The sequence below is a fragment of the Anabrus simplex genome, chromosome 6, assembly GCF_040414725.1.
Source record: "Anabrus simplex isolate iqAnaSimp1 chromosome 6, ASM4041472v1, whole genome shotgun sequence".
Classification (NCBI taxonomy): domain Eukaryota; kingdom Metazoa; phylum Arthropoda; class Insecta; order Orthoptera; family Tettigoniidae; genus Anabrus; species Anabrus simplex.
In genome coordinates this window covers 228,945,082-228,971,460 of record NC_090270.1, presented here as the reverse complement: position 1 = coordinate 228,971,460, position 26,379 = coordinate 228,945,082, and the positions used below count along the sequence as shown (strand labels likewise).

At 41.0% G+C, this 26,379-nt stretch overlaps 1 protein-coding gene across 3 annotated transcripts in view; it reads right to left on the bottom strand.

Annotated features, from left to right (window-relative positions):
• Positions 1-26,379, bottom strand: part of LOC136875676 (sodium-independent sulfate anion transporter) — a 323,055-nt gene that overhangs the window by 98,182 nt on the left and 198,494 nt on the right. For all 3 annotated transcript variants that reach the window (XM_068228098.1, XM_068228096.1, XM_068228097.1), the window contains exon 2: positions 6,484-6,687. In XM_068228098.1, the coding sequence (XP_068084199.1) occupies positions 6,484-6,669 (186 nt within the window). In that variant the 5' untranslated portion in view covers positions 6,670-6,687. The remainder of the gene's footprint in view (positions 1-6,483; positions 6,688-26,379) is intronic.

Here is a 26,379-nt window from a genome sequence, read left to right as displayed (position 1 = left end):
TTTTCTCCGGGAACTCCAGTTTTCCCTGTCATTTTTCATTCCAGCAACACACTCCATTATCATTTCATAGAATTTATCATTCATTAATAAATCACCTTGGGTGTGGCGACCCCATTGTAATAATAGCCTATATATGGTTCATTCATTACATCCCTGACCTGGTCAAAGACTGGAAAACAGTTTGTAGGTTTTCATTTTCTTTCATATTATTTGTGGGTTTTTTTTCTATTTGCTTTACGTCACACCAACACAGATATGTCTTATGGTGATGATGGGATAGGAAAGGCCTAGAAAGGGGAAGGAAGCGGCCATGGCCTTAATTAAGGTACAGCCCCAACATTTGCCTGGTGTGAAAATGGGAAACCACGGAAAACCATTTTCAGGGCTGCCGACAGTGGGGTTCGAACTCACTATCTCCCGATTACTGGATACTGGCCGCACTTAAGTGACTGCAGCTATTGAGCTCGGTCTATTTGTGTCTTTATTAAGTGGTGAAGTTAGGGCTCTTGGCCCTCCCTTACACTTAACCACATACTTTTTTTTTTTTTTACAGTATAAATCTAAAATATCATTGTAATCAATTACTGTTATTGAGATATGTAAGTCGGACAAAGAATTACAATAATAAAATTAATTAAGGTTACTACTAATGAAAAATTATAGGATAAATAGAGAGTGGATAATAAAAAAAATATCAACTTATAACCTAAAGAATATATCTACAACTAGCTTAAAGGAAAACTTATTCAAACATAAGGCTAAAATAAATTAACTGAATATTAGTATGTTACAATCTGAGTATACTAAAAGTATACTATAGCCGCTGTTGAATATCAACTGCATTCAAAGCTGCACCTCATATTAACTCTCACATCAGTGTTCTACATTCATTGTCATAAGAAGACAACAACTATAAAGATCTTAATGTGTCAACGTAATGTTTTAACATGTGCTTAGTTAAGCCTTAGCGTTAATAACTGGCTTTCCTCTTTACATCAAGACTAAAGAAGGCTAATATTTCTTACTCAAATACGTTACATTACGAAGAAAGAAAATTGCTTATATTATGAAGTTAAATGTTTAATTTTAATGTGGACTCTTACCTAGGACTATCTTATTTTTAAGTGTAACACTTGTTATTGCTTGTGTGATGTGTGTGAATGTGGCCTTGTGCTTTTGTTTACTTGCTCTCTAACCAATCAGCTGATGACGACACAAAATAATGTCGAAACCGGTACCATAATAAGCATGTTGTGATATAATTTGCACAGCAAAACTGTACTGTATTGAAAAGGTGGATCCTTAAATATACCTTATTTTATTGTATTGTATTGTATTGTATGTACAGTCACTCAAATGAAGAATTACCACATGGTATAAGTTCCTTACAGGTATACTTTTCTCAGAAACAACTGAACTTAGATATGTTTCTTGTGGGTATCCACAAGCTTTTGACTCATATCTATGTGGGAGATGAATTGTATTTTGATAACAATTTAAAAACTGATAACATATTAAACAAGGAGCATACAATACAATGCGCTCATTTCTTCTTGAGTCACTATACACTACAATTTGAAAGGTAGACATAAAGGAAAACAACATGTAGTCAGTTATGCAAAAGCAACAGGAACTCAACAATACATAAAGTTAGTAATGAGGTCATTTGAACACAAAACTGTCATTCATTGTGTGGCAGATTAATACAGTGTATAGCCACCTCAGGGTCTGAACATGATGAGGCATACTCAGTCCCAAAGAATCGAACTTGTTTTGAGGCAGATTACCCGATCTTGAATAGCAGGTCAGTTGCTGAGAGTAAGCAAAAGGATTCGGACAGTGGGCAAATTGTTGTCCTCAGTTCATATCATGCATGTTCAAAATTTGTTCATAAGCTGGCCACACTGTTTGCTGAATGCTGTGCGCCTCAAGGAACTGACTGACCACTCTGGCTCAATGGGCACAAGTATTTTCATCTATTAGTATAAAGCCCTTACCCTCAGTTACAGTCAATTCGTAACTCCCTTGTGACTGGGGTACACGAGAGACAATGTTGACACCGCCAACCTTTTGCTGGTCCTTTGTCCCATGTCATTGGATTGGAAAATTGCTTGAATAGACCTTTTCATTAATTTTACGAAGAATGAGATGCAAAGATGTTGTTGCAATAATTGAAAGTCCCTTTGGTTCCAGTGTTCTGTGAAAAGGTGTGGAGCGACAGCGAGGTGGAATAATTTAAATATGATTGTGGCGAAGTGTGCGTGTACTGAAGTTTCAGGTGTGGTTTATTATGGAGTGGGGTTTCTAGCATACAGGAAGGAGCTGGCATGCATTTGAGGGGCTACGAGGGAAATTTGGGCAGGCAATATTTAAATGGGAAGGAGGGGTTAATTGCTGTTTGTTAAGAGTGTTAGGAGTGAGTTGGAGTAGTTTGATGGTAAAGTGAGGTGGTGGGGTGAGGTTGGTTGCAAAGGGGTGTGAAGGGGGATCAATTTTGGAGTTTAGAAAGAGTGGGATGCTTTGAGGTACAGTTGGGAGTATAGACAGTGGCAGCTGGTGCAGAAAATCAGTTGTGTGCTGTAACCGATCCCCACTCCAAAAAATAAAAATATTTAGAAACATACTGGTATGTGGTTTTCAAGAGGCTCTCCACTGAGTTTTCCACACTGAACAAACACGCAAACAACCTCAACACAAACACACAATAACACATGCAATGGCAAAATATTCACGATCTCGAACACTTGATGTGAGCGCGCAAAAACAGAACTTCCCAATGTTACCAACATCATTGAAATAAAACCAGCAACGTCGTAATGCAAAATTATATGTTATGTTTTTATAGTGTCATTTATAAACTAGACATATTAATTAAAGAAAATCACAATATCATGTCCTAATTTTGTCAACATAAAAAGTACGATTTTTATAGTTCATAGATTTACAAATGTGACTATGCAATAGGCAAGTTGGTAGTATTCTATCCTCTTTGGTATTAAAAGACCTGGCGCGAACAGCTCTATAGTATTTCGTTTCCCCGTTTGCTTTGAGCGATCCTCTCTTAAATACTACTGCTGAGTCAAGAGAGTGCCATCTGCCATGTTCTCATATCGTTCGTAATGCAAGTGTGCCTAGTGCAAGTGCTGCCTGTCTGTGGTCGAACGAAGAATCGCTGTGAAGTGATGTCTTGGCTGTTGTTTACACAGCCTGTCGGAACCGATTGGAACACATTCTCTTTGTATCGAAAAAGTTCGGCACACATGTGCAAAAGACAGAGTTCCTGGTTTCTGTGAGCTGTGATCGCACAGCACCCGGCATGGAGCGCACCAGTAGTTACCTGGTTGTGAGGGGAGTTGAATAATGTCCTATTCTTTGGCTGATGTCTTTTTCAATGCACTGTACAGTACAGTATTTGATTGTAGATAATATTTTTAAACTAATTTAATTTTCCCAATAGGCAATGTGCTGCAGTACTTCAGCACATAAGGTACGGCCGCCCCCCGAGTATAGATGTCTGGAGTATTGCCTTCATGAAGAAAGGCCAGCCAAGAAATGAAGCAGCATGGTTGCTGAGGCAGTTACCACATCTGTTGCTGAAGGTGATGGTACATTTTGCAGCTGAGTGGTGTAGCTGGAGACAGTTGTAACACACAGTCACAGTTTAAGTGGTTTGGATGAAAGAATTTGCCAAGGGCAGTGGAGAAGAGAGCTGGATTGTTTGGAGGTCAGGAGAGTTCAGTTTCCAATTGGGCTGATATTCAGTGCACAAAGAGGCCAGATTGATTGATTGATTGATTGATTGATTGATTTTTTTTTTTTTTCCTGTTCAGTGAACCATCTCTGTACCATATTCCTCTTCTACGTGCAATTAGAGGAAGCTGAAAAATATATAATGGTAGTTGCAATGTTTCACTCAAGTAGCTATTGTAGGCCACCTCCTAGTGGACTTGACTGAAATTCAGAAGTGAAGATAGATAACCTTTCCCGAACGGAAAAGGCAGCAGAAAGGCAGAGATGGAGTGAATTGTTATGAAATGTTTTGTATGTGTGTGCAATGATGTAATTGTGGTGTAAAATCAAAGTTTATTTAAAGCTAACTCAGTCTATTATGTTCTTGTGCAACGAGATGTCTTATTGATATAAATGCTCACCTCTTCCTTCATAACCTGATTCCTATACCAAAACGAGTAGAACTAAAGTCATCACTCAGAGGATAACTGCCACAACTGCACAGCGCTAACTGAAGGCTACAGCAGGTTATCATCCCACTATCAGCTGTTCTTGTGTTTAAGCAAATACAAAACTGTGCTGAATTTACAAAATTTCTGATCAAGAAGGCATATTGACATTTCACATCACCCCTGATTTTCACCAAAAGCCTTCAAGAAAAGAACACACTAGCAAATGAAGATGAAAAACAGTGGTGGATTCAAACTTTTCAAACAGAATAGAAGAAGATAACAGTATCAAAACATGTTTATGTTCTTAAGAAATGTTTATTATGAGAATAGGTTCTTTAATGGTATTGGTGTCCAGGGTAAGCAAAACTCCGTCGCACTATCAATATCAATACTGATCTGCATTTAGGGCAGTCGCCCAGGTGGCAGATTCCCTATCTGTTGTTTTCCTAGCCTTTTCCTAAATGATTTCAAAGAAATTGGAAATTTATTGAATATCTCCCTTGGTAAGTTATTCCAATCCCTAACTCCCCTTCCTATAAATGAATATTTGCCCCAGTTTGTCCTCTTAAATTCCAACTTTATCTTCATATTGTGATCTTTTCTACTTTTATAAACGCCACTCAAACTTATTCGTCATTCCACGCCATCTCTCCGCTGACAGCTCGGAACATGCCACTTATATAAATGGTCCGTTATTGGACATTATAAATTTTCCAGCTAGCTCATTCTTGGTTGCCAGCGTTTCGCCCTCGTGTGCTAGGGTGGGCTCATCAGTTGGTACCTAGCACACCTACCAATACGCTGGCTAGTGCATACCGTGGAGGCCACTGCGTAGGCTAACTGGAGCCACCGGCAGTGCCAATGCACTAAGAGACTTTGTCTCATCACTAAAAATTGATGCCTGCTTGGCCATCAGATGAGCCCACCCTAGCACACGAGGGCGAAACGCTGGCAACCAAGAATGAGCTAGCTGGAAAATTTATAATGTCCAATAACGGACCATTTACATTGGTATTATAAATTTGCTCATTCAGGACAAATATTTCAGATTCCCTATGGGAATCAACATCTATATCATCTGATGGCCAAGCAGGCATCAATTTTTAGTGATGAGACAAAGTCTCTTAGTGCATTGGCACTGCCGGTGGCTCCAGTTAGCCTACGCAGTGGCCTCCACGGTATGCACTAGCCAGCGTATTGGTAGGTGTGCTAGGTACCAACTGATGAGCCCACCCTAGCACACGAGGGCGAAACGCTGGCAACCAAGAATGAGCTAGCTGGAAAATTTATAATGTCCAATAACGGACCATTTATATTGGTATTATAAATTTGCTCATTCAGGACAAATATTTCAGATTCCCTATGGGAATCAACATCTATATCACATGCCACTTAGTCAAGCAGCTCTCCTTTTTCTTAATTCTATCCAGCCCAAACTTTGCAACGTTTCTGTAACGCTACTCTTTTGTCGGAAATCACCTAGAACAAATCAAGCTGCTTTTCTTTGGATTTTTTCCAGTTCTTGAATGAAGTAATCCTGGTGAGTGTCCCATACAGTGGAACCATACTCTAGTTGGGGTCTTACCCTTTATTTACAATCATATTTATGTGATTACCCCAGTGAAGATCTTTCCTTATATTAACACCTGGGTGGGTACTTACAATGATCCCCAAAAGGAATTTTCACCTCATCAACACAGTTACTTGATTCATGAACTGGAAAATATCCAAAGAAAAGCAGCTCGATTTGTTCTGGGTGATTTCCGATGAAAGAGTAGCATTACAAAACTGTTGCGAAGGTTGGGCTGGGAAGAATTGGGAGAAAAGAGGCGAGCTGCTTGACAGTGATATTTACATGTAAATAACTTACTGTTATTATTCCAATTAGTGATATTTTCCAAGCTGTCAGTGGAGAGATGGCACAGAATGACATCAGTAGACGAATAAGTTTGAGTGGTGTCTTTGAAAGTAGGAAAGATCACAATATGAAAATAAAGTTGGAATTCAAGAGGACAAATTGGTGCAAATATTCGTTTATAGGAAAGGGAGTTAGGGACTGGAATAACTTACCAAGGGATATGTTCAATAAATTTCCAATTTCTTGGCAATCATTTAAGGAAAGCAAGAAATAGGGAATCCACCACCTGGGTGACTGCCCTAAATGATGATCAGTAGTGATTGATTGATTGATTGTGTTCGAACCTTCGGAGTGTTAGAGCGACGTTTAGCCACAAGATCAGACCGTCACTAAATCTACTCTCTTCATTAATCAATAATTAAAACAAAGATTTTGTAGGCGTACCTGTGACTGAAGTCCTGCTAAAGACGCGTACGCGAGTGCCTGGGGCATCAGAGTTAGTCCGACAGTGATGCCCGCCACCAGATCAGACAATGCATCTTCCAAGGTGTATCTTGGTAACCATTCTACTATCGGCAAGCGTCTGTGTATCATCTGCCTGTAGCTCCTTGGTAGCATAATACCGAGCATCTTGCACCAAGGTTAAATCTGAAAAGATAAAAAATTGACAATGAAAATAACACTTAAACATTTAAAATTAAGCAGATTGTTCAATCAAGCTGATTTCTTATTTTTTTATCATTAAACTAGTGTTCTTCAGTTTACAGTATGTAGGTAGGGTACAAAGACCATTCACATGTTTATTACTTCACTCCAATTCCTATCAAACCAGAGCATACACCTCCACTACCTCTCGCAGCCATTAGGGGAAGGAAGATGGAGAGAATATCAGGTCGATATTTAGGATGCCTAAAATATATTTTTCTTTTTAATTTTTAGAATAGGAATAGTAAATCACCTTGGAAGAAACCAGAATCAAGACAAACAACAAACACCCACATAAATACTATCTCAAAGGCCAAGAACGAAACACTGAAATAGTAAAACAATTCAATATCTCTGAGAATGGATTAGTTGGAATGCCGTGCAATGCAAAGCAACGGAATCCAGGAAAAATAAACTCGAAGAGGCCTTCCAACTAACAAACAACAAGGAATCCCTTTCGTGGGGGTCCAAAATTAAATATTATAAAACAGGAATTAAACCGGAACCACTGTGCGCAACAGAAACACTGAACATGAATTTCTGAGGCCAGATGGAGAAACTCGAGCTAAATGCAAGGAAAATTTTAAGAAAGATCATAGACCAAAATTTCAGGATAAGATAATATACATCAAGAATAAAACACTCTGCAAGAAAACTGAAAAACTCTCAGGTGCTATGCGAAAAATAAGGATAAATTTTTACCGTCATCTTCTCTGAATGAACTCTAATATATTACCCAAACAAATCTTTGAATACTTCTGTGATTATGATTATGATGATGATGATGATGATGATGATTATGATGATGATGATGCTTGTTTAAAGGGACCTGACATCTAGGTCATTGGCGCCTAATTATACGCAATGTAATGACAGTTCAAAAGTTCAAAATCATCCACTGAACAGAATAAAAAATGAATGGATGGATATGCATTTAAAACAAGCAGTGGATCCTATACAGAAATTATCGTAAACAATAGTGTTACTGACCAAGGGACTGTTTCTAAAGCACAATCCTGAATCGAGGATGCTTGTTGTCTAAAGGGGTCCAAAATACAGGTCAACGGTCCCTCTTTATGGTACTTATCGCTAGTAAAGTAGAACCATGGTATTTGTTATGTTGGGGTACTAATCAAAAGTAGCGTAGACTCGCGGTGTTCCACACATGATGGTACTACTCACAAGTATTGTACGTCGCACAGGCAACGCAGACCTATGGTGTTTCTCACATAATGGCGCCACTCACAGGCAATGCAAACCCATGGTTCTCCACACCTAGGTGGACTAATAACGGGTGCCGGTATTCCCGTGGTTTTCTTCATATAGTGGTTCTAATCTCAGGTACCGGAATCCCACAGTGAACCGCTCTCTGCAGCTACTAATCACAAACCTATTGTGTACCTAACATAGTGGTACTACTCGCAAGTAAAGGTGACCCATGGTGTTCCCCGCATTATGGTACTAATCACAAGTAGTTTCATTTTGTCCCTAGTGGCTTTACGTCGCACCGACACAGATAGGTCTCATGGCGACCATGGGTTAGGAAAGGCCTAGGAGTTGGAAGGAAGCTGCCGTGGCCTTAATTAAGGTACAGCCCCAGCATTTGCCTGGTGTGAAAATGGGAAACCACGGAAAACCATCTTCAGAGCTGCCGACAGTGGGATTCGAACCCAATATCTCCCGGATTCAAGCTCACAGTCGCGCAGCCCTAACCGCACGGCGAACTCGCCCGGTAAGTAATTTCGTAGTTCTAATGCAATCATCCCTTGGTTGCCCTTTTAGTCGCCTCTTACGACAGACAGGGGATACCGTGGGTGTATTCTTCATCTGCGTCCTCCACCCACAGAGGGTGACTTCTTCTGTAACCGCAAAACAATACCCAACTGGGTTAAAGAAACTGAAAAAAGACCTAGTAGAATTAAAATTTACACAAAGTTCACTATTGGATCGAACAGCTAAAGTAATTTCTAAAAGCCAAACCTATTATGTCGGAAAACAAAAGGAAACGAAGATCAGAAAGACTGAAAAAATACTGGGCACTAAGAAAAGAACACACAGAGAAATGAGATTCAACGTATCCCAAACAGGGTGAAATGAAAGAAGAAATTATCAGTCCACGTAAATTAACTACTACTCATCATCATCATCATTGTACCGGGAGGTACACCTCTACGCCACACATTTAAATCTTGCGCCTAAAAGAACTCCTCTACTGGAGGAACCGTGCACTTGAAATTAGACCTACTTAAACCTTTACTCAGAAGATGCCACTACAGTAATTTGACGTAATTTTGTTATGGTGAAGTTTCCTGAACTGTGTGAATTTCTACTTGTTTTGTTTTCAATTGATCAAGAGGCTTGGACATTCTCTCATAGATGTCACTGCTAAAAAACTATATCATGCACCCTGGTGCGAAGTGAAGGAACCTTTATGAAGACATTTTTTATTCATAAGTTTTTCTTTACTAAATTTCGTTCATTCACTTTTGGGTTGGCAATATTTATCTTTTCTTTCCGCCAGTTTTGAAGTTAGCCAATCACAAACTTTTGTAATTAATTTCCAACCAATCCCGTATTTCTTCTTCGACTTTGAGTGTAACTTTTGAATGTAACCAATAAAATTCTGTGGGTGTGTCTTGATTATTCATGAAAGGTCTGAACTTTCCCCGAGGGTTTATAAACTGCGGATTTTCACGTCTCTTGGCCATTCCATCGTCATCTAACTAAGTGTGTGTGTCAAGCAGGAGGCGGGAGGCGCCTCTCATCAGGCAGCAGTTCTTCAGCAAGGTAATGGCCAATTAACATCTTCATTTCTTGCTAGCTCAGCAGTTTAACCCGAAGGAAAGGTTCGAAACTTTAACTATGTAACCAACTTCTTTAAAATGTAAATCTCCTTTCGGCTCATGTAAAAAATTTCATAAATCTTTAACTGTAAATCGGGGATAGAGAGTGATGTACCTTCTCGAGCTCCCCTTCATGTTGGTTTGAGGTGACTGCGTTTTGTAACTGGTTTTCTTCCTTCCGTAAAGTCTTAATTTATTCTAATACGAGTCACCTCAGTAGTTTGGGAATAGCCCCTGTGTCATCGGCCTAGTGCCACTTAGGTTTTAAAAATTCTGTTCTAGGAATGCAAGTACTCGCCTCCATTCTATTTGTGTGTCGGGCCATTTACTTAACCATTATTCGTGTTCCATGAAGGCCCAGTAGGTTGGATACAAGATACCCCTGTTTCATTTTTGTAAGTTGTGCCTTGAGGGCAGGTAATTGTAAGTTTTCTGATATTGCCTTGAATAGGCTTGAAAGACTGAGAGCGTGTCGGCTCTTTTCAAGTGTGGTAAAAGTGCCTCTGGGAGGCTTGATATTTGAAGTTTGGAGCAAGTGCTCCAGGTATTAGGGGCTTTCTGCCCTTTGAACAAATTGGTGCTCGTCTGTAAAATTTGAGCTGGGAACTCGAAAATTGTAATACTAGGGGCTTGTAGCCCAAGAATGTTAAAGTTCTGGAATCTTGGATCTTTCTAAGTCTTGTTCTAAATTGCTATGTCATTGTTAGCTCACTAAGTGAAAAGTTGTTAAAGTTTTGTTGTTAGAAAATATAACCTTTGTTAAAATTTTAAATTAACTTTGACTTTGTAGTTAGACCCATTCATCCCGGCACCTTCTTTCACCTCTGCTGGTCCACGGGTAACCCCGTAACAATTATTATTATTATTATTATTATTATTATTATTATTATTATAACAATGCGAATACTTAATACTGACTCACTGACTTGGAAAGATCTACGCATGAGCAGCACGGGAATAGCGGGCATATACACTCATGTTCATAAAAAACAGAACACCTTGAAAGACTAGAGATAGGAAGTTTATATTCACAGGACATGTTCATTAGTATGTTCTGCAAAAACCATTAGCTTATCAGTCACCTAAGTTCAGCATTTCACTGATAACTTGTTCCATGTGTGATGGCATCGACGCGTATAAAGCGCGAATGGCGTCCTGGAGTATGGCCATCCATGCTGCAATCACCTGGTTGCACAGTTCATCTTTGGTGGTTGGCATTGGGTCACAGCGCCGCACCTGTCGTTTCACCATATCCCACACATTTTCGATTGGCGACAAGTCCGGTGATCGGGAGGGCCAGGGCAACAGTCTGACATTCTTGCAGCAACATGTGGTCGCACATTGTCCTGCTCAAATATGGCGTCTGGGGCGTCATGCAGAAAGGTATGACTACGGGTCGCAGGATGTCATTCACATAGGTCAAACTGGTCACAGTGCCCTGGACACGCACCAACTGTTAATGTGGTTGTACCCAATAGCACCCCACCCCATAAGGCCTTGAGTTGGTGCTGTATGTCTTGTGCGAATGCAATGTGATGCCTCTTCCACTATCTGCGGCGAACCAAACTGCGGCCATCATTTTCAAACAAGCAGGACCTCTGAATTTGTCCGAAAACACTATCTGCTGCCATTCCTGTCACCGGTGGCGTCGTTGTATACACCAATGCAGTCTAGCATGTTTATGCACATTAGTCAAAGGTAGGCGGAGAAGTGGACGACGCGTCGGTAACCCAGACCGTAATAAATCGTGACGGACTGTCACTCCTGATAGTGTACGATGTGTTACACTGTTCCACCGTTGCGCCAGAACCGAGGAGGACGCAGATCTGTCCTGCAATGCTATTCGTATGACGTGTCGATCTTCTCGGGGAGAGGGGGTGGGGTTGGTCTGGTTGGTGCGACCAGACTCATCTCGTCGTGTTCTACGGCCTTCTGTTAACCATTCTGTATACACCCGTTGCACTGCCGACACACTTCGTCCCACACGAGGAACAATTTCCCGGATAGATGTATCACGTTATCTCATACCAATAATGCCTCTTTCAAACTCACTCATTTGACGGTACTGTTCTCGCATACGTCTGTGAGGCATCCTCCACGTCTGCTCAAGTCACACTGATCCATTTCCTTCGGTTTATAGCGACAGCGACCGCAGGCACCTTTTACCAGTCGGTGGTGGTGCGCCGAGATATCAATGTGGACCTTGAACCTTAAGGCCGACATGGTTCAAATGCTAACCATTTCTTCAGAACATACTTATGCACACGTCCTGTGAATATGAACTTCCTAGCTCTAGTCTGTCAAGGTGTACTGGTTTTCACGAACATGAGTGTATTACAGTAAGGCCGATTCACACATATTCAGGACGTGACGGTGGTTTGCGCTTCCGTACCCGTCCTTTCCGAAATGAATTTTTCGTCTGTTCTCAACCTTCGATTCGCTCAATGAACTCGATAATCACGTGTCCCATGATGAACTGCTGGCAATGATAGCTATAATCTTGGAAGAAGAGAAGGAAGAAACAATGGGTTCTATATTCTCTGTATAGTCCGCCTCAGTAGCGCAACGGGTAGTGTTATTGACTGCCGTCCTCGGGGTCCGGATTCGTTTCCAGGTACTGCTAGAAATTTAAGAATGACAGGAGAGCTAGTATTTGGTTGAAATGGTACATGCAGCTCACCTCCATTGGGGGGTTGGGTGAAAAGAGCTGCACCACCTCGGGACGAATACACGACTTTACTTCTCCATTTAAGAATTTGAAGGACAGAATAAAATGAGCAGAAATACTGACTGGCAAAGAAAGTGGATCAATTCAAATTTTAAGTATAAATAAATTTACCTAAACCTTTAATTTTATTGATTACACAACACCCTGCGCACACTATTCTATTCGTCGTAGTTTTTCCTATACTATTACTTAACGATATTTTTCAAAATGTTCTAATTTTTGCACATGTGGCCAAGGTATGAAATATTCCGGCGTTTTATTGTTCGAACGAGTTCATGACCTGCCCGTGCCCTTCTGAGAACTTCTTGGTTCGTTCGTCGAGCAACCCACGAAATCCTGAGCATCCTCCGGTGGATCCACATTCAGAGGCTTCTAATAACTTCTTGGTTCGTTAGTCGAGCAATCCACGAAATCCTGAACATCCTCCGGTCGATCCAATTTCAAAGGCTCCTGAGAACTTCTTGGTTCGCTAGTAGGGCAACCCACGAAATCCTGAGCGTCCTCTGGTGGATCCACATTTCAAAGGCTCCTGAGAACTTCTTGGTTCGCCAGTAGGGCAACCCACGAAATCCTGAGCGTCCTCTGGTGGATCCACATTTCAAAGGCTCCTGAGAAATTTTTGGTTCGCTAGTAGAGCATCCCACGAAATCCTGAGCATCCTCCGGTTGAGCCACATTTCAAAGGCTCCCAAGCGTTTCACTGATGTGTTCCGAAGGGTCCATGTTTCCACATCATATAGCAAAACTGACCATATTTAAAGCACTTGACCATCCTTCGTGTAAGGTTTAAATTTAGCAGTGGCGTATGCCGAGATCAAGAGCTGGGCTGCCACTAGACTTACGTTATCTCTTTTTGATTGGTTTAGTGAACGTCAAGCCTTAAGCGTTTTGAGCTGCAGCCAATAGCCAACGAAGTAGCCTGCTTTGTTGCCAAGGCTGTTTCGCAAGCTACTGCCCTGGTCTCTGCCACTGCGAACACTCAACACCTAATCAGTGGAGATGGTAGCCTAAAGTTTAGAAAATTAAAGTCCGGCTTTGCATCTAAATTGATAGATTGCTTGACTTCGGTCCGATGGCCACGGTTCAATTCTCAGAATAATCCCCTCATACTCTTAATGCTCCTGGCTTTGGGACTGAGTGTTTATGACGTCTTCACCATTAATTTAATCCTTATTAGGTCACCACCAAGCCTATAAAGTCATGCGTCATATTATTATTATTATTATTATTATTATTATTGTTATTTATTGCCATTATTAAATTAAAATTTTGAATTTTACAGCATTACCAGCGAGCGTACCCATCTTTCACTGGGTTATTAGCTTCCTCGGGAGATCAGTGGCGGTGTCCGAGCAATGATCACGGATTCTATCCCAACGAGTTGGGGTCTTCCTTAGGGCCCTACGGATAGGGCCGGTCGTGTCATCATCGGGGGGATTGTCACTAACATTATTTCCTGCTTCTATTTTATTATCCTTATTGTTCATTTTATTTTGTTTCTTAATATTAAGTGGAGACGATGGACGTGGCATGTAGGGACTGAGGATGACTGCTGTGGTGACCCTCCCTTGGGAGTGTCATGTTTCCGGGGTATCCCATGGACCTCATGGCATGCCCAGGGAATCCTGTATTTCTCTTCTTTCCTTTGGTTGTTAGCTGTCCTTGTGAACATGTATCGGGGCTAATTCGCCTGTTATGTTCAATAAATATTATCCCAACCAAAAAAAGAAAAGAGAGATTGCATTTTATTTTAGCAGATCTACCTATAAAAGGAAACCTATACCACTCCTATTATAGCAGCCCTGCAGTGTCTCTGCAAGTATGTAGAAGTAAACGGGAGTGGAATTCCAGCACTGTGTTATCTATATAATTAATCCGAGGTATAAGGTGAAAAATATATACGCAGAGTAACCCAAGGTTGTTCGTTAGCTGTGGCGATCTGACGGAGCGAAGCCTAGCACAGTTCCCCCCTCCCCCTTTTCTCCCGAACTTACGGGACATTCAGCAGCAAGCCGTACAAGGTGTAGGCAAGGGGAGGTGAGAGGGACGCAGCGCTGGGACTGCAATATCCGTCTCCGATGCCTCGCTCTCAGAAATACGTGCGACGTTTTATCTCATTGTTTTCAAGTTTTGTAAATGGAACAATGCGTCAGATGCGTCTAAACTGACCGAGATTAGTGTTGAATCCACTGCTTTTGGGGTCATAAGGCTGATTGGCAACAGTCTCAAAGACAGTTGAAATCGTGTAGATCAATATCTATAGCGCGACGAATGAATACATGTAGTTATCACTTATGTTTTTGAAAGGGTACTTCCCAGTAAATTCGAGCTTCCATAAGGATGAAGTTTTACTCGAAATTTAAATAATATAAAACTTGACATCAAACACATGTAAATAACTCTAAAACTACATAACAGATGGTAAAAATCAATATCCCCTAAAGGAATTCTATAAATAATCACCTCACACATAACTTGTAATACTGATCTTAAAAGTTAACATTCAAAAATCAACCGGGCAACGCCGGGCACTACAGCTAGTACTAAATACAAATAACAAATCTTTCCACAACCCGTTCCAAGGAAAGGTTGTATCTACGCTACTGGCCTGGACTTACACCCCACCCACTGAAATTATTTTGTGGGTACGCCACCGCATCCACTCACCATTTAAGGTATAAGGAATACTCAAAATACACCACCATGAATGATGCGGTTATGGCTCAAAAGTACTAAAGAAAGGTAAGGGAGGGGATCTAATGTTTTAAGTAGAATCCGAATCAATAGAACGTGACCTCCCATTTTAACAATGTTGTTCATGCATCGACTGCGATTCAAGCCTCGGTCATATTGATGAGAAGATAGAACCATTGGAACCGAGTTATCACGCCCGCTAATTACAAAGTTGTTACTCTCACTTATGGTGTCATTTGAGGTTCCAATCAGTCCCCGAGTATTTGACAAAATATGTAGGCCTACCTATGGAACTTAGGTACGCATCCGCGATCTGTCATGCTACTGTTAGAGTAAAAAACACCTTTTCATAACTTACCGAGGATGCACATAGTTTTGGCTTCTTTATGACAAAAAAGTTACTTATATGGCACAAAATGAGGAACTAACGTGCAGCTCATAATCCTGTCGCTGTCTTCCCAACGGTGCAACTTAAACACAGCACATCTCTCTAACCACGCTACATCCCCAGGATTCCTAGGACATTGTTGTTTTCTGGAACCGATGTGCAAAAGCTGATACGATGTAGTAAGCTTGCAACTGTTTCTGGACATGGTCTCAGTTATCTCTGTGGTCACGTTCCTGTCCACTTCTGAGTAATCCCTTGCTAATTGCCCTTTTCCTCATCTCTTGACATTTGTCATCACACGATTATATTCCCAACACTGAGGCATCTACAGGGAAGTATCCCCACGCATCACAACCCTAAGTGTTTTCCATTCATTCAAGCAGTACAAATATGGAGAATTATGTACGGTCCTACTGAACCTTGCTAGTAGATTCTTTGTCGCTACGTTAATTTAACATTTTGGCGTAAGTTTTAAAATTGTTTGTACTGCATCCGGATGATAGGGATCGTAATTTAATCATGATTTGATATCCGAAGAAGAATATGTTACGCATATGGTAATGGGAAGAATTGGTTGACAATATTCTGTACGAGTAGTGTGGAAACACGAGCTGCCGAGGCGACGGTGTGGGGCCGTGAGGATTAGCCTGTCACAATGGCTAGAGTTCTGTTTCTCGGTAGAGTGTCTATTAATTTACCGACTAAAAGATACGGATGTCCGCAAATATGCTCCGTACAATAAGAGAAAGGCCAGCCAGGAACAATGGAAAGGGTTACAACATTAGCATGCGAAGATGTATTTTCAGTCCATCAGGAGTTTCCGTGACGTCATGGGTTCTCGGAACTGGAGAGTGGAAAAAGCCATCGCTTCAGGACAAATGTTTGTCAAGTTGTTACAAAGGAAAATTAAAATGAACCGCTTGCTCTAGTCCAATCACAAAATTCATTTGGCCAGCCAGGAATACCATCTTGAAAGAGATGAAGTGAAATAGCAAGTTATTTCCGAAAGTAATCATTAATCAACTATTGCAATTATATGAATCAAATTAAGAAACTTTAGAAGTCATTCGTAGAAGAAGAATAAATAATAAGCTGCAAATTTAAAAAATTGAAGACTGAAATTTTTGGAAATGGGGCATCTCGAATGCTATTGGCCGAAAGGTGAACACGTTGCGAGAGAAGCTACTTAACCCGCGAAATATTGAAAAGGGATATCTGCTAATATCTCGGAAATCTGCGATCGTTAGGAGATCATATTAAACCAAGTGTACGTTTTAGATGAGGGGATTAATCTGGTATCAATTATGACGTCCAGTTCGGATTGCCAGTGCCGTTTTGAGAAATCGACCCCTCTCTCCGAGGCGTGACGTCAGCTGATCCATCAGTAAGGCCCTCCATCAATAAATACTAGTAGAAGGAACACTCAACAACCACATTAACTATACTTACACACGTACTCACTCTCAATTGTATTCGGAACTCGGGCGAAGTGAGTCGTTATTCCGAGTCCGGTCGTTGCGTCCCAGTTACCCGCGTGTCGAGTAAAGTTAAATCAAGTCAGATCATGTCACGGTCTGAACCTACGATTTATATATTGTGAACTTTAGTAAAGGTGAAATATGTAGCAAGGAGTGATAAGCTATCTTCTTCTAAAGTAACAGTGAAAGCAGGTGTATTGAACTGTAAATGGAAGTCGTAGTGAATGATTGAGCCTGTACCGTACGAAGCTGAGCTGCACCGCCGTCAATATGAACACATCAACAGTGCGAATTGATGCGAATTCGGACGTGCCGTGTCGGGGATCGTTAAGCGCGCCGGGCGAATTAATCGACACTCCGTCATTTGTGTCCAGTCCTTTGTGCGGTAGAGGACGAAGATTAATTAGTGTACCGGTATATAAATAAAATTTGGTCTCGGGTACCTTAGTGGTGTTATATGGTAAAATTAAACATCCATGTGCTAACATGTGAATGTGAAATGGAACCAGCCATTATGGAAGAGTAAGTCGGAAGAGGGCCGAGTGGGCCTCTCGTCCGCAATGTCTGCCAAGGATTACGACCACAGATGAGTACTAATATGTAAATTTATTTACGGATGTTACCATGATTGGGAAGGGAAACAGTTTTAAATTTGACTTGGTTACTTCATGTAACAAATGGATCGCTTCCCGAGTCCATTCTAAATTTAGGATAAACGGACGGAATTAAATTGCAGTATTGTAATTGTCGGGGAGGATAATGATTTACTTTCTTGTACATATTTTATCGTAGGTGTGGGGTAGTGATTTAAATCATGCATGTATTATAATAGTAATCTAGTCGAGATTTTCCTCGACATTTGATTTTTGTGTTTAGTGTTTGAACTGACCCAGAGTTTGCTTTTTATGTCAGTCACTTGGCAATTTGTGTGATAATTTATAGTCTATGGAAAATCCAGCCACATGCAATGCCAGTGTTTTCCGTTGTGATAATTTTTTTAACTTACGTTGACAAAATTGGTAGGGAATGTCACAAACCAATAATAATACTAATTAATGAAATATCGTATTCAAATATGAACAGAGAGCAACATTAAAATTTGAATGGATAATATGGTAAGATAAGCGGGAATCATGAATGACAGAATAGTTCTTCTAAATTAGACTTTAAAAATGTGAAAATTAATATTTGTGAAATAATAATTATGAGTAATTATGCCGGTGCTAAGAAACCTTAAACGCTAGTAAACGTATTGTTTAAATTACGGCTCTAATATTTTTTATAAATGTCATATTTAATTTGCAAGTATTAGTAGGACCACATAGGCCTAACAATTACGTAATCATGATTGTCGAATTCAGGCTAATATAATTTCAGGCTGTTGCGATTATTTGTGGAGAATGACCTCAAAATTAAATCAGATGTGAAGAGAGATGTCGTAAAAGTCATGCAGTCAGAATACAAATATGTCATACGACGTCGTCGATGAGAATTAAGCCAGTTGAAAACTCTGTGATTAATAATTAAATACATTTATGTTGAGAGATGAAGAGAGATGAATTCCGTATGGGGACACTTACCGTACAATGAAGCTGTGTTGAAAGATATTGTGATACGAAGAAATGTATGAAATTAATGATAAACACAGAGAGAATGAGTAAGAATACGGGCAATGTAACAGAGTAAAATTAAATTACGTAGAGGGCAGGATTCGAACCCGAAATAGTATGTACGAAATAAATGGACTGCGCGTATGGCCGTTTTGAAATATTACGGACCCCAAAAGATTAGAGGTACAGATTCTACATAAATGATCGTATGGTGTAATGGTTAAGAATGACGAGTGATGATAATCATGATGATCGTAATAAATAATAATAATAATAATAATAAGGGATTTTGTTTGATCATTGAATGCCTGTAAACGCGACCGGTATATTGAGACGTCTGCGGACGTGACCAACTAATAACCCAAATAATAATAATGCCATAATAATAATATAGTATGAGTAAGATCATAATAGTAATAATAATAATAGTAATCACATTTGTATTTTGCGTCCAGTAATAAGAATGATTATAATCATGTGACAGTGTCAGAAATCGTATATAATAATAGACGCAATAAATAATAATAATAATAATAATAATAATAATAATAATAATAATAATAATAATAATAATAATAATAATGTCTGACCGGAACAAGTTAAAGTTACGCGTACGTCATTCGTATGATTACGCTAAATTGACGCAAATTATAATTTCATAATTCTAATAATAATAAATTAAATTACTGACGACGATATCCCTCAGCATAAGACTGAACAGAGATAATCATATGTTGACTCGTAACCAGACGACCTGCCGTGCGTCAAGTTACTGAAAGGCCCGGTTATCGTCCGGTATTCCCGCTACACCTCGTGTTATCTCAGCGTGACATTGACCTGTCGAGCCTGGCTACAATTAGATCATGAGTCAATATTTGTCGTGAAGGATTTAAGTTGGCATGGCATCAGCTTGTAACTTTTTGATGATAATTATTAATAAAATCATGAATAAAAATGTATAAATAAAATTACTCAAAAACTTAATAAAATTAATAAGCAAATTAACCGAAATGTCCGTAGTATGGGCGCCAGAGTTCACCAGAATGGATCCCTCGAATTTAGATAAGAGCATGATAAACTTTATATCCCAGGGCGTGCACATAATGCTGCGTACTGGTACATCTGCTGCAGGCCTTACCTAACCTCCTGAAAACGACTAATTAGGTAGGAACTGCACCTAGGTTCATCAATAACACTGATTCTAAAATAGCTAACTATATTCTGAACAAATTCTGTGCATGAGCACCTCATCAACACACAACATTATACATATAATACACACATAAAATATTGCTGAAAGACTCCATATTTACAACAACAATAATGAAAATCGTGGGAAAACGAAAGCGAGAACTAAGCTACCATTTGTAGATAGTCCGATGAACAATGTACATGTATGAAGATAAATACCCTTCACTGTCTCTATATCAATTCGACTTACCGATTCTCATAATCAGCAGTTATCACATCACACAGATACTGTACCTTGTACTACTGTGTTCACTTATTTTAACACTTGTTGTAAAGATATATACACATACACACACACGTCTGTCGATCCTCAACATAAATTATGGAAAGTCTGAGATAGCTTTCACCCACATATAATGCTAGGCCGCCACAAGTGCTACAATACTTAATGCGCAAGCACTCTCCACAATCATCCACTTTCCACGAACATAACAAGACTACGCTCCACGAACGTTTGAAGTCCAGTCCATTGCAGCCGTGTCACTCCAGTACCGTGTATCAGCACTACTTCCTTCTCGTACAGTGCGTCAGTTGTAGTTCTCTTACACAGTGTCACTGGTTGTAGTTATCTTCCTTCTCGTTCCTTTACAATCACCTCGGTTGCCGCCGTATGATCCACCTTTATAGACATCCACATCCCCCTCCTCTCAGATGATACGTCTGGATTGGTGCTTGCCAGCCAATCATGAGTGAACCTCTTGTCAATACCATGCCCCTGAACTCGTACTAGGTTCCAAGACAATAACAAACACTCGGGTTTATTAAATGACTCACCAAAGTTCCCTAGTACAACAACATCAACAAACACATCTCATCAGACACTGGGATATTTACATGACTCATTGAATATCCCGACACAAGTACATCACAACAAACACTGGAGCAGCCACATGACTCAACCAAATTACCAGAGTTATTAAAGCAATATTTTCCCACTCGTGCAGAACAGATTACTCATACCTACATATGTGGATATCTTCCAGCTTACCAATATAAATGGCAAAATATACAGATGAAATACTGATAATAATAATAATAATAATAAATCGAATACTGACAATAATATCTCTAACTTCTACATATAATTCGGGGGTGTGATATATATGTACTATCACAAGCTGGCTCATTTATAGGGTCCGTCCGAGAAATTCACTTTCCCTAATCATCGTGGCTTTACTCAGCCCGATATGCCGACATCGGGAAATGTAGATATTTGTCGGAGGTACTGAATTTAAATTTGATCGGGAAGCCGACGATAAATTTTATTTATTATCGGGCTCTCGATGTAAAGAAGGCTCGTCCTTATGGGGCATCAGATCGTACGGACACTGGCTCGATCCCAGTGGGATCAAGTAGTGAATCATACTCCGAATTCATGTTTCTTTTTCAGGACGGACATTATAAGTGTGTTGTCACCACTTGCGGTGAAGCAAGAAATATTATAACTTGATGTGTTGTAAAACCGATGTTTCGTTTATAAATTGTATTTTAATTCAGGACGCCGGATGGCGCAATAAACTGCTCCTTCTGGCATTTATTTGCAAAGGAAACCATTATCATTATCTTTTTATTGTAGTTAGATGTTATGCCCTTGAAAATTTTAAGTGTCACTTCCTAGCCCTATCATGGAGTCCTTAAATTCATGTTTACAATTGAGCGTCCCCCACTTTATTTTTGCATTCCCCGTTCATCCCTGTGTTCAGTAATGCCTCTACATTTATACTGAGATTTATTATTTTGTTGACTTAAAATACGAACCGACACCCCTGAGATTAATTCTAATCTGGGACTCATAGGGTGGACGGGTGCAGTACCGTACGTAAAACAACGGCTGATCCTCGCTCTAGTTTCAGGAAACATTTTGGAGGGGCTCGGCCCCCCTAGGCCTCCCCCCTTGGCTACGCCAGTGTACTAGATAATGCGGCTGAAGTTGCCCATAGAAATATTTCAATTTCTTGGAATGACTAAATAGTTTAACTAACGTTTTTCACTGTTCGACTGACTGATTTCCCAGTTATTCATATTCAATTTAAGCAGTAGATTAGTTTAATTCATTTTGCTGATGAGGCTGTGTTAAATGAGCTGCAGGAAAAGTGGTTAAATTGGGAACACTGAGGCCTCAGACGGATCACCGTTCCATTCCTGATGTCACATTTAATTTGTAAAAGACCACAGTGATTTGACGGTCTGTTCCCGGTGTCCCAGATGATTTATAATATTATTTCCGGTTTGAAGTTCTTTTAAGAGAGGTTGATTGACCAGTTCTAATTCCTCTTAAATATGCTAAGGAACTATGTTCGTGCAAGTACACTTGCGCCTTGCAATACGTATCCATGGCCAGTAGGCAGTAATGGTCTCTCTTTGAATGTTAAAAGCTTAGCGTTTACTTTTTTTTTTTTTACTAAAATGTTTTCATTCCTCCCCTAAAGAGGGAGCCGGGCCTCTTAGACGGTGACGCCGTCTCTCAAGCCGGAAGATTTGTTGCGGTGAAGAAGCAGCTCGGGGAAGGTGAAGGGGTTGGCAGCCGTGGCCTATACTAGGAACTGTCCAGGCATTAGTCTTAGTGCAGGAGAATGGAAAATCACGGAAAACCATTCTCAGGACAGCCGACGGTTGCGGCCAGCCGTGAGGTCCAGCCCTGTTTCGTCACCCGAATGCAGAGGCGTAGAGCCACGGTCGAGCCGTGGCCATCCATCCTCTGCTCGGCTGGTCGGTCAGAGTGCAGAGCTATTGGACCATGGACCAGCCGTGGCCACTTATGGGCCGAGACCCACCCTGGATCTACCGACCGCATAGCGTAAAAATAGTATATATACGATGATAGAGATGTTGATTCCTATAGGGAACTGAAATATTTGTACCGAATGAGTAAATTTATAATACCAATATAAATTGTCCGTTATTGGACATTATACATTTTCCAGCTAACTCATTCCTGGTTGCCAGCGTTTCGCCCCAGTGTGCTAAGTTGGGCTCATCTGTTGGTAAATAGCTCAGTCACCAGGTTCAGGTTCCGTGTGGGAATCAACATCTATATCATCTGATGGCTAGGCAGGCATCAATTTTTGGTAATGAGACAATGTCTCTCATAGTGCATTGGCACTGCAGGTGGCTCCAAATAGCTTACGCAGTGGCCTCCACCACACTTCAACACCACCTTACCAAACACAAACTCTTGCCGTGGTAGCGAGTCTAACTCGGAAACCGGCAGATACTCCTTGTATCACTTCCCACTCTTCCCTGCTATCTCTTTCTTCTTAGAAATTAATAGCATGTCGGAGGCCATGTAGATTGAGTCGATGGTCACGGCGGGGGAGCGGGCTACGGGGGCCCCCCGTAAAAAAAAAAAATCTCCACGGTATGCACTAGCTATGCGTCTCGGTGAGCGTGCTATTTACCAACTGATGAGCCCAACTTAGCACACTGGGGCGAAACGTTGGCAACCAGGAATGAGTTAGCTGGAAAATTTATAATGTCCAATAACGGACCATTTATATTGGTATTGGTATATATACTCCAGTATGGCAAATCACATTCCATACGAGTATTAAGGTATTAGCTCCATTTAAGAATTGTTGGTAAATCTGGGACTCTGAAAGCTAGTTGAAGTTTAAAAGCTTGAAATTATCGTCAGCAAACGCAAACGAAAAATAGTTCATTCGGTAGAGGTTAACATTAACGTTGATTTTGCGAGAAAACTTATTACCATTACATTTAGGATGTGTTAATGGATCATCCACTCAGGTTCAACTGAAATTGTCTGGTCAAACTCAAACATTTTCCTTGTAAGAACCTATAATCGACAAGGGAGGACAAAACAAAATGGCGCTATTAAGTGGAATGTATGCCAGATTGAGCTGCGGTCACGTCATCGCCACGCCAATCACACAAGCTACGATTTCTAAGGGGAATACCGACTGTGACCACAACGAAGCTAGAATGTAATTACGACTTGCATAATGCAGGAAGAACCAAAGAACAGTTCTCAAAAGCTTCACTGGCGTCATTGTTATGTTAATAGGATGATGAGAATTCTCTATGTTGTGGTAGTACTGTGCAGTACCAGGAAGATGTACATCTTCCCGCAAGAAATAAGTTACCATGGTAAAAGTGGCAATTTCATTTAGTTGCTGTGTTCCGAACTCTACTAATCCTCACGTAGGTAACTTGTTCACAATGCAAGACTTTTAAATCTTGCCAGTGCGGTACGTTACAAGAATACACATTAGCTGAGCGGTACCGTAAGTCAGAAACTTACTATTCCAAACTTCTATCGAATCGTTGCTCCTTAAAATTTGTTTTCGTGTTACTTATGCTATTTATTGTATAATAAATTATGGCACTGGTTTTTAGTAAACAATATTTTTTACAATAATTGCATTCAAAACAACTATCAGTGAAGTATAGTTACGTAAATGACAATAACTATAATAAATGAAAAGATACTAAAATATAACCAAATGAATTAAAGTGCAAAATAATAAGGGCACTAAAAACGTAACTACCTGAAGGTTATATATTTACAGAATAAAGCTTGACAGACAGCATATTTGCAAATTTACAGGGAGAATGTGCATACTCAATAATATTAGAGTTCTACAGTCAGAAGAAATAACCATTTAATTGGCACTGGGGTTGCATATTGTTACGAGTAAAGCGCCGTCTGTTTTATTACTCTACTTTATTTCAGGACGGTCCAAGAAATGAACACCCTCCCCACACACAGTTCTATTCACCCATGAATGACCACACTCATTAATTACTATCTATTTACAAGTATTTGTCCCCTTCACGCAGCAGGTAGTCCGACTCGCTGGTATTATCTGAGAGCTATAATCCTTACTGACAGGTTCGTCTTACATTCACTTCGTCTCATTCAAGTCCAATCACCCCGTACAGCAGCTGCGTGCAGACAGCTAGGTTTGAACAAAGGGCTGCTACCCGCACAATACACAAAGACTGTTTCTTGGTTTGATTACAAAGAAAGCCCAGTAATTCACACAGCTAAACACAGTGAACTACTTTATAGTGACAACTGAACAGTGACAGCTAAACAGCAGGACAGTACTAACAACAACAACAACCATTAACTCGGTTCCAATTACATTCACGAATAGCTGCTTGCTCCACACGCTGAATCCATGGCAGTCTACAATGCACGTTAGTACACACACACACACACACACACACACACACACACACACACACACTCACACACACACACACTACTCCAACGCGATATTCAGGCAGCGACTGGTGGAAACACTCACCACACACTCGACACTCCAACTCAACTCCTCGTTCAGACTCCGGTGGGATACTGGTGACAGCCAACACTGTCATTGCCCCATTCCATCTACCGAACTCCAACACTAACACTCGCTCACTGTTTACAGCAAGCCTCCTTTCCATGGCTCGAGTAATGAATATCGGAAAATACGTCGGTAGCGGGTCTCAGCTCAAGTGGTCACCGCTGGTCTGTGGTCCAACAGCTCTGCACTCTGACCGGCCAGCTGAGCAGAGTAGGGGTGGCCACGGCTCTACCTTGGCTCTACGCCTCTGCATTCGGGAGACGGGAAAGGGTTGGACCTCACGGCTGGTCCCCACCGTCGGCTGTCCTGATAATGGTTTTCCGTGGTTTTCCATTCTCATACACTAAGGCTAATGCCAGAACAGTTCCTAGTTCGGGCCACGGCTGCCAACCCCCTCGCCTTCTTCACCGTAACAAATTTCCCGGCCTAAGAGGCCCACCTCTCCCTTCCGGGGAGGAATGTAAAATATTGTAGTAGTAGTAGTAGTAGTAGTAGTAGTAGTAGTAGTAGTAGCAGCTGCAGCAGTAGTAATACGAGGACTGGGGAAAAAGTCATGGCAACTACTTTTTTCTTGTACATATGTGAACGGATCACAAACGTGTATGTGTCTTGTGGAAGTTCTGCGGGCATAGTGTGTATGCAGAACAACAGATGGCTCTGTGATAGTTGGTAGTAACGCAGCGAGGGCTGTAAAATCAGTCAGTTGGTGAGTGTCGTGCGAGATGGAAGTAACCCGAGTTGAGCAGCGCGCTTACATCAAAATAGCCGTTCTCCGAGGGAGAAATGCGATGGAATGTCACAGTGAATTAGTGGAAGCCCTTGGGAATAATGCCCTATCATGCCGTACAGTAGCACGGTGGGTAGGAAAGTTTCAGCAAGGACGTGTGTCAACCAGTAATGAGCAACGTTCGGGACGACCTGTTAATGTGCGGACCGACGTAGCACGTGCCGTCATCGAGCACCTCCTGGATGGACGCTACTGGAGTTAGAGAGGGCAAGTGGCATCGAGAAACGCACCGTCCACAGGATATTGCGTAATGAGCTGCAACTGCGCAAAATCAAATCGCGATGGGTACTGCATGCACTAACGGAAGTTCAAAGGTGGGTGCGCTATGCAATATGCTCCGACCACCTTGCACGCTGGCAACAGGTCGGCGATCAATTCTTGTCACGAATAATCGCCATCGATGAATTTTGGGCCAGGGCATACGAACCAGATCTGAAACGTCACTCCGCGGAGTGGCGACATGCTGGACCACCAAGGTGGCAGAAGGTCCGTCAGAATCCTTCCCCAGTCCAATTGATGGTGATCGTCGCGTATGACGTTAGGGG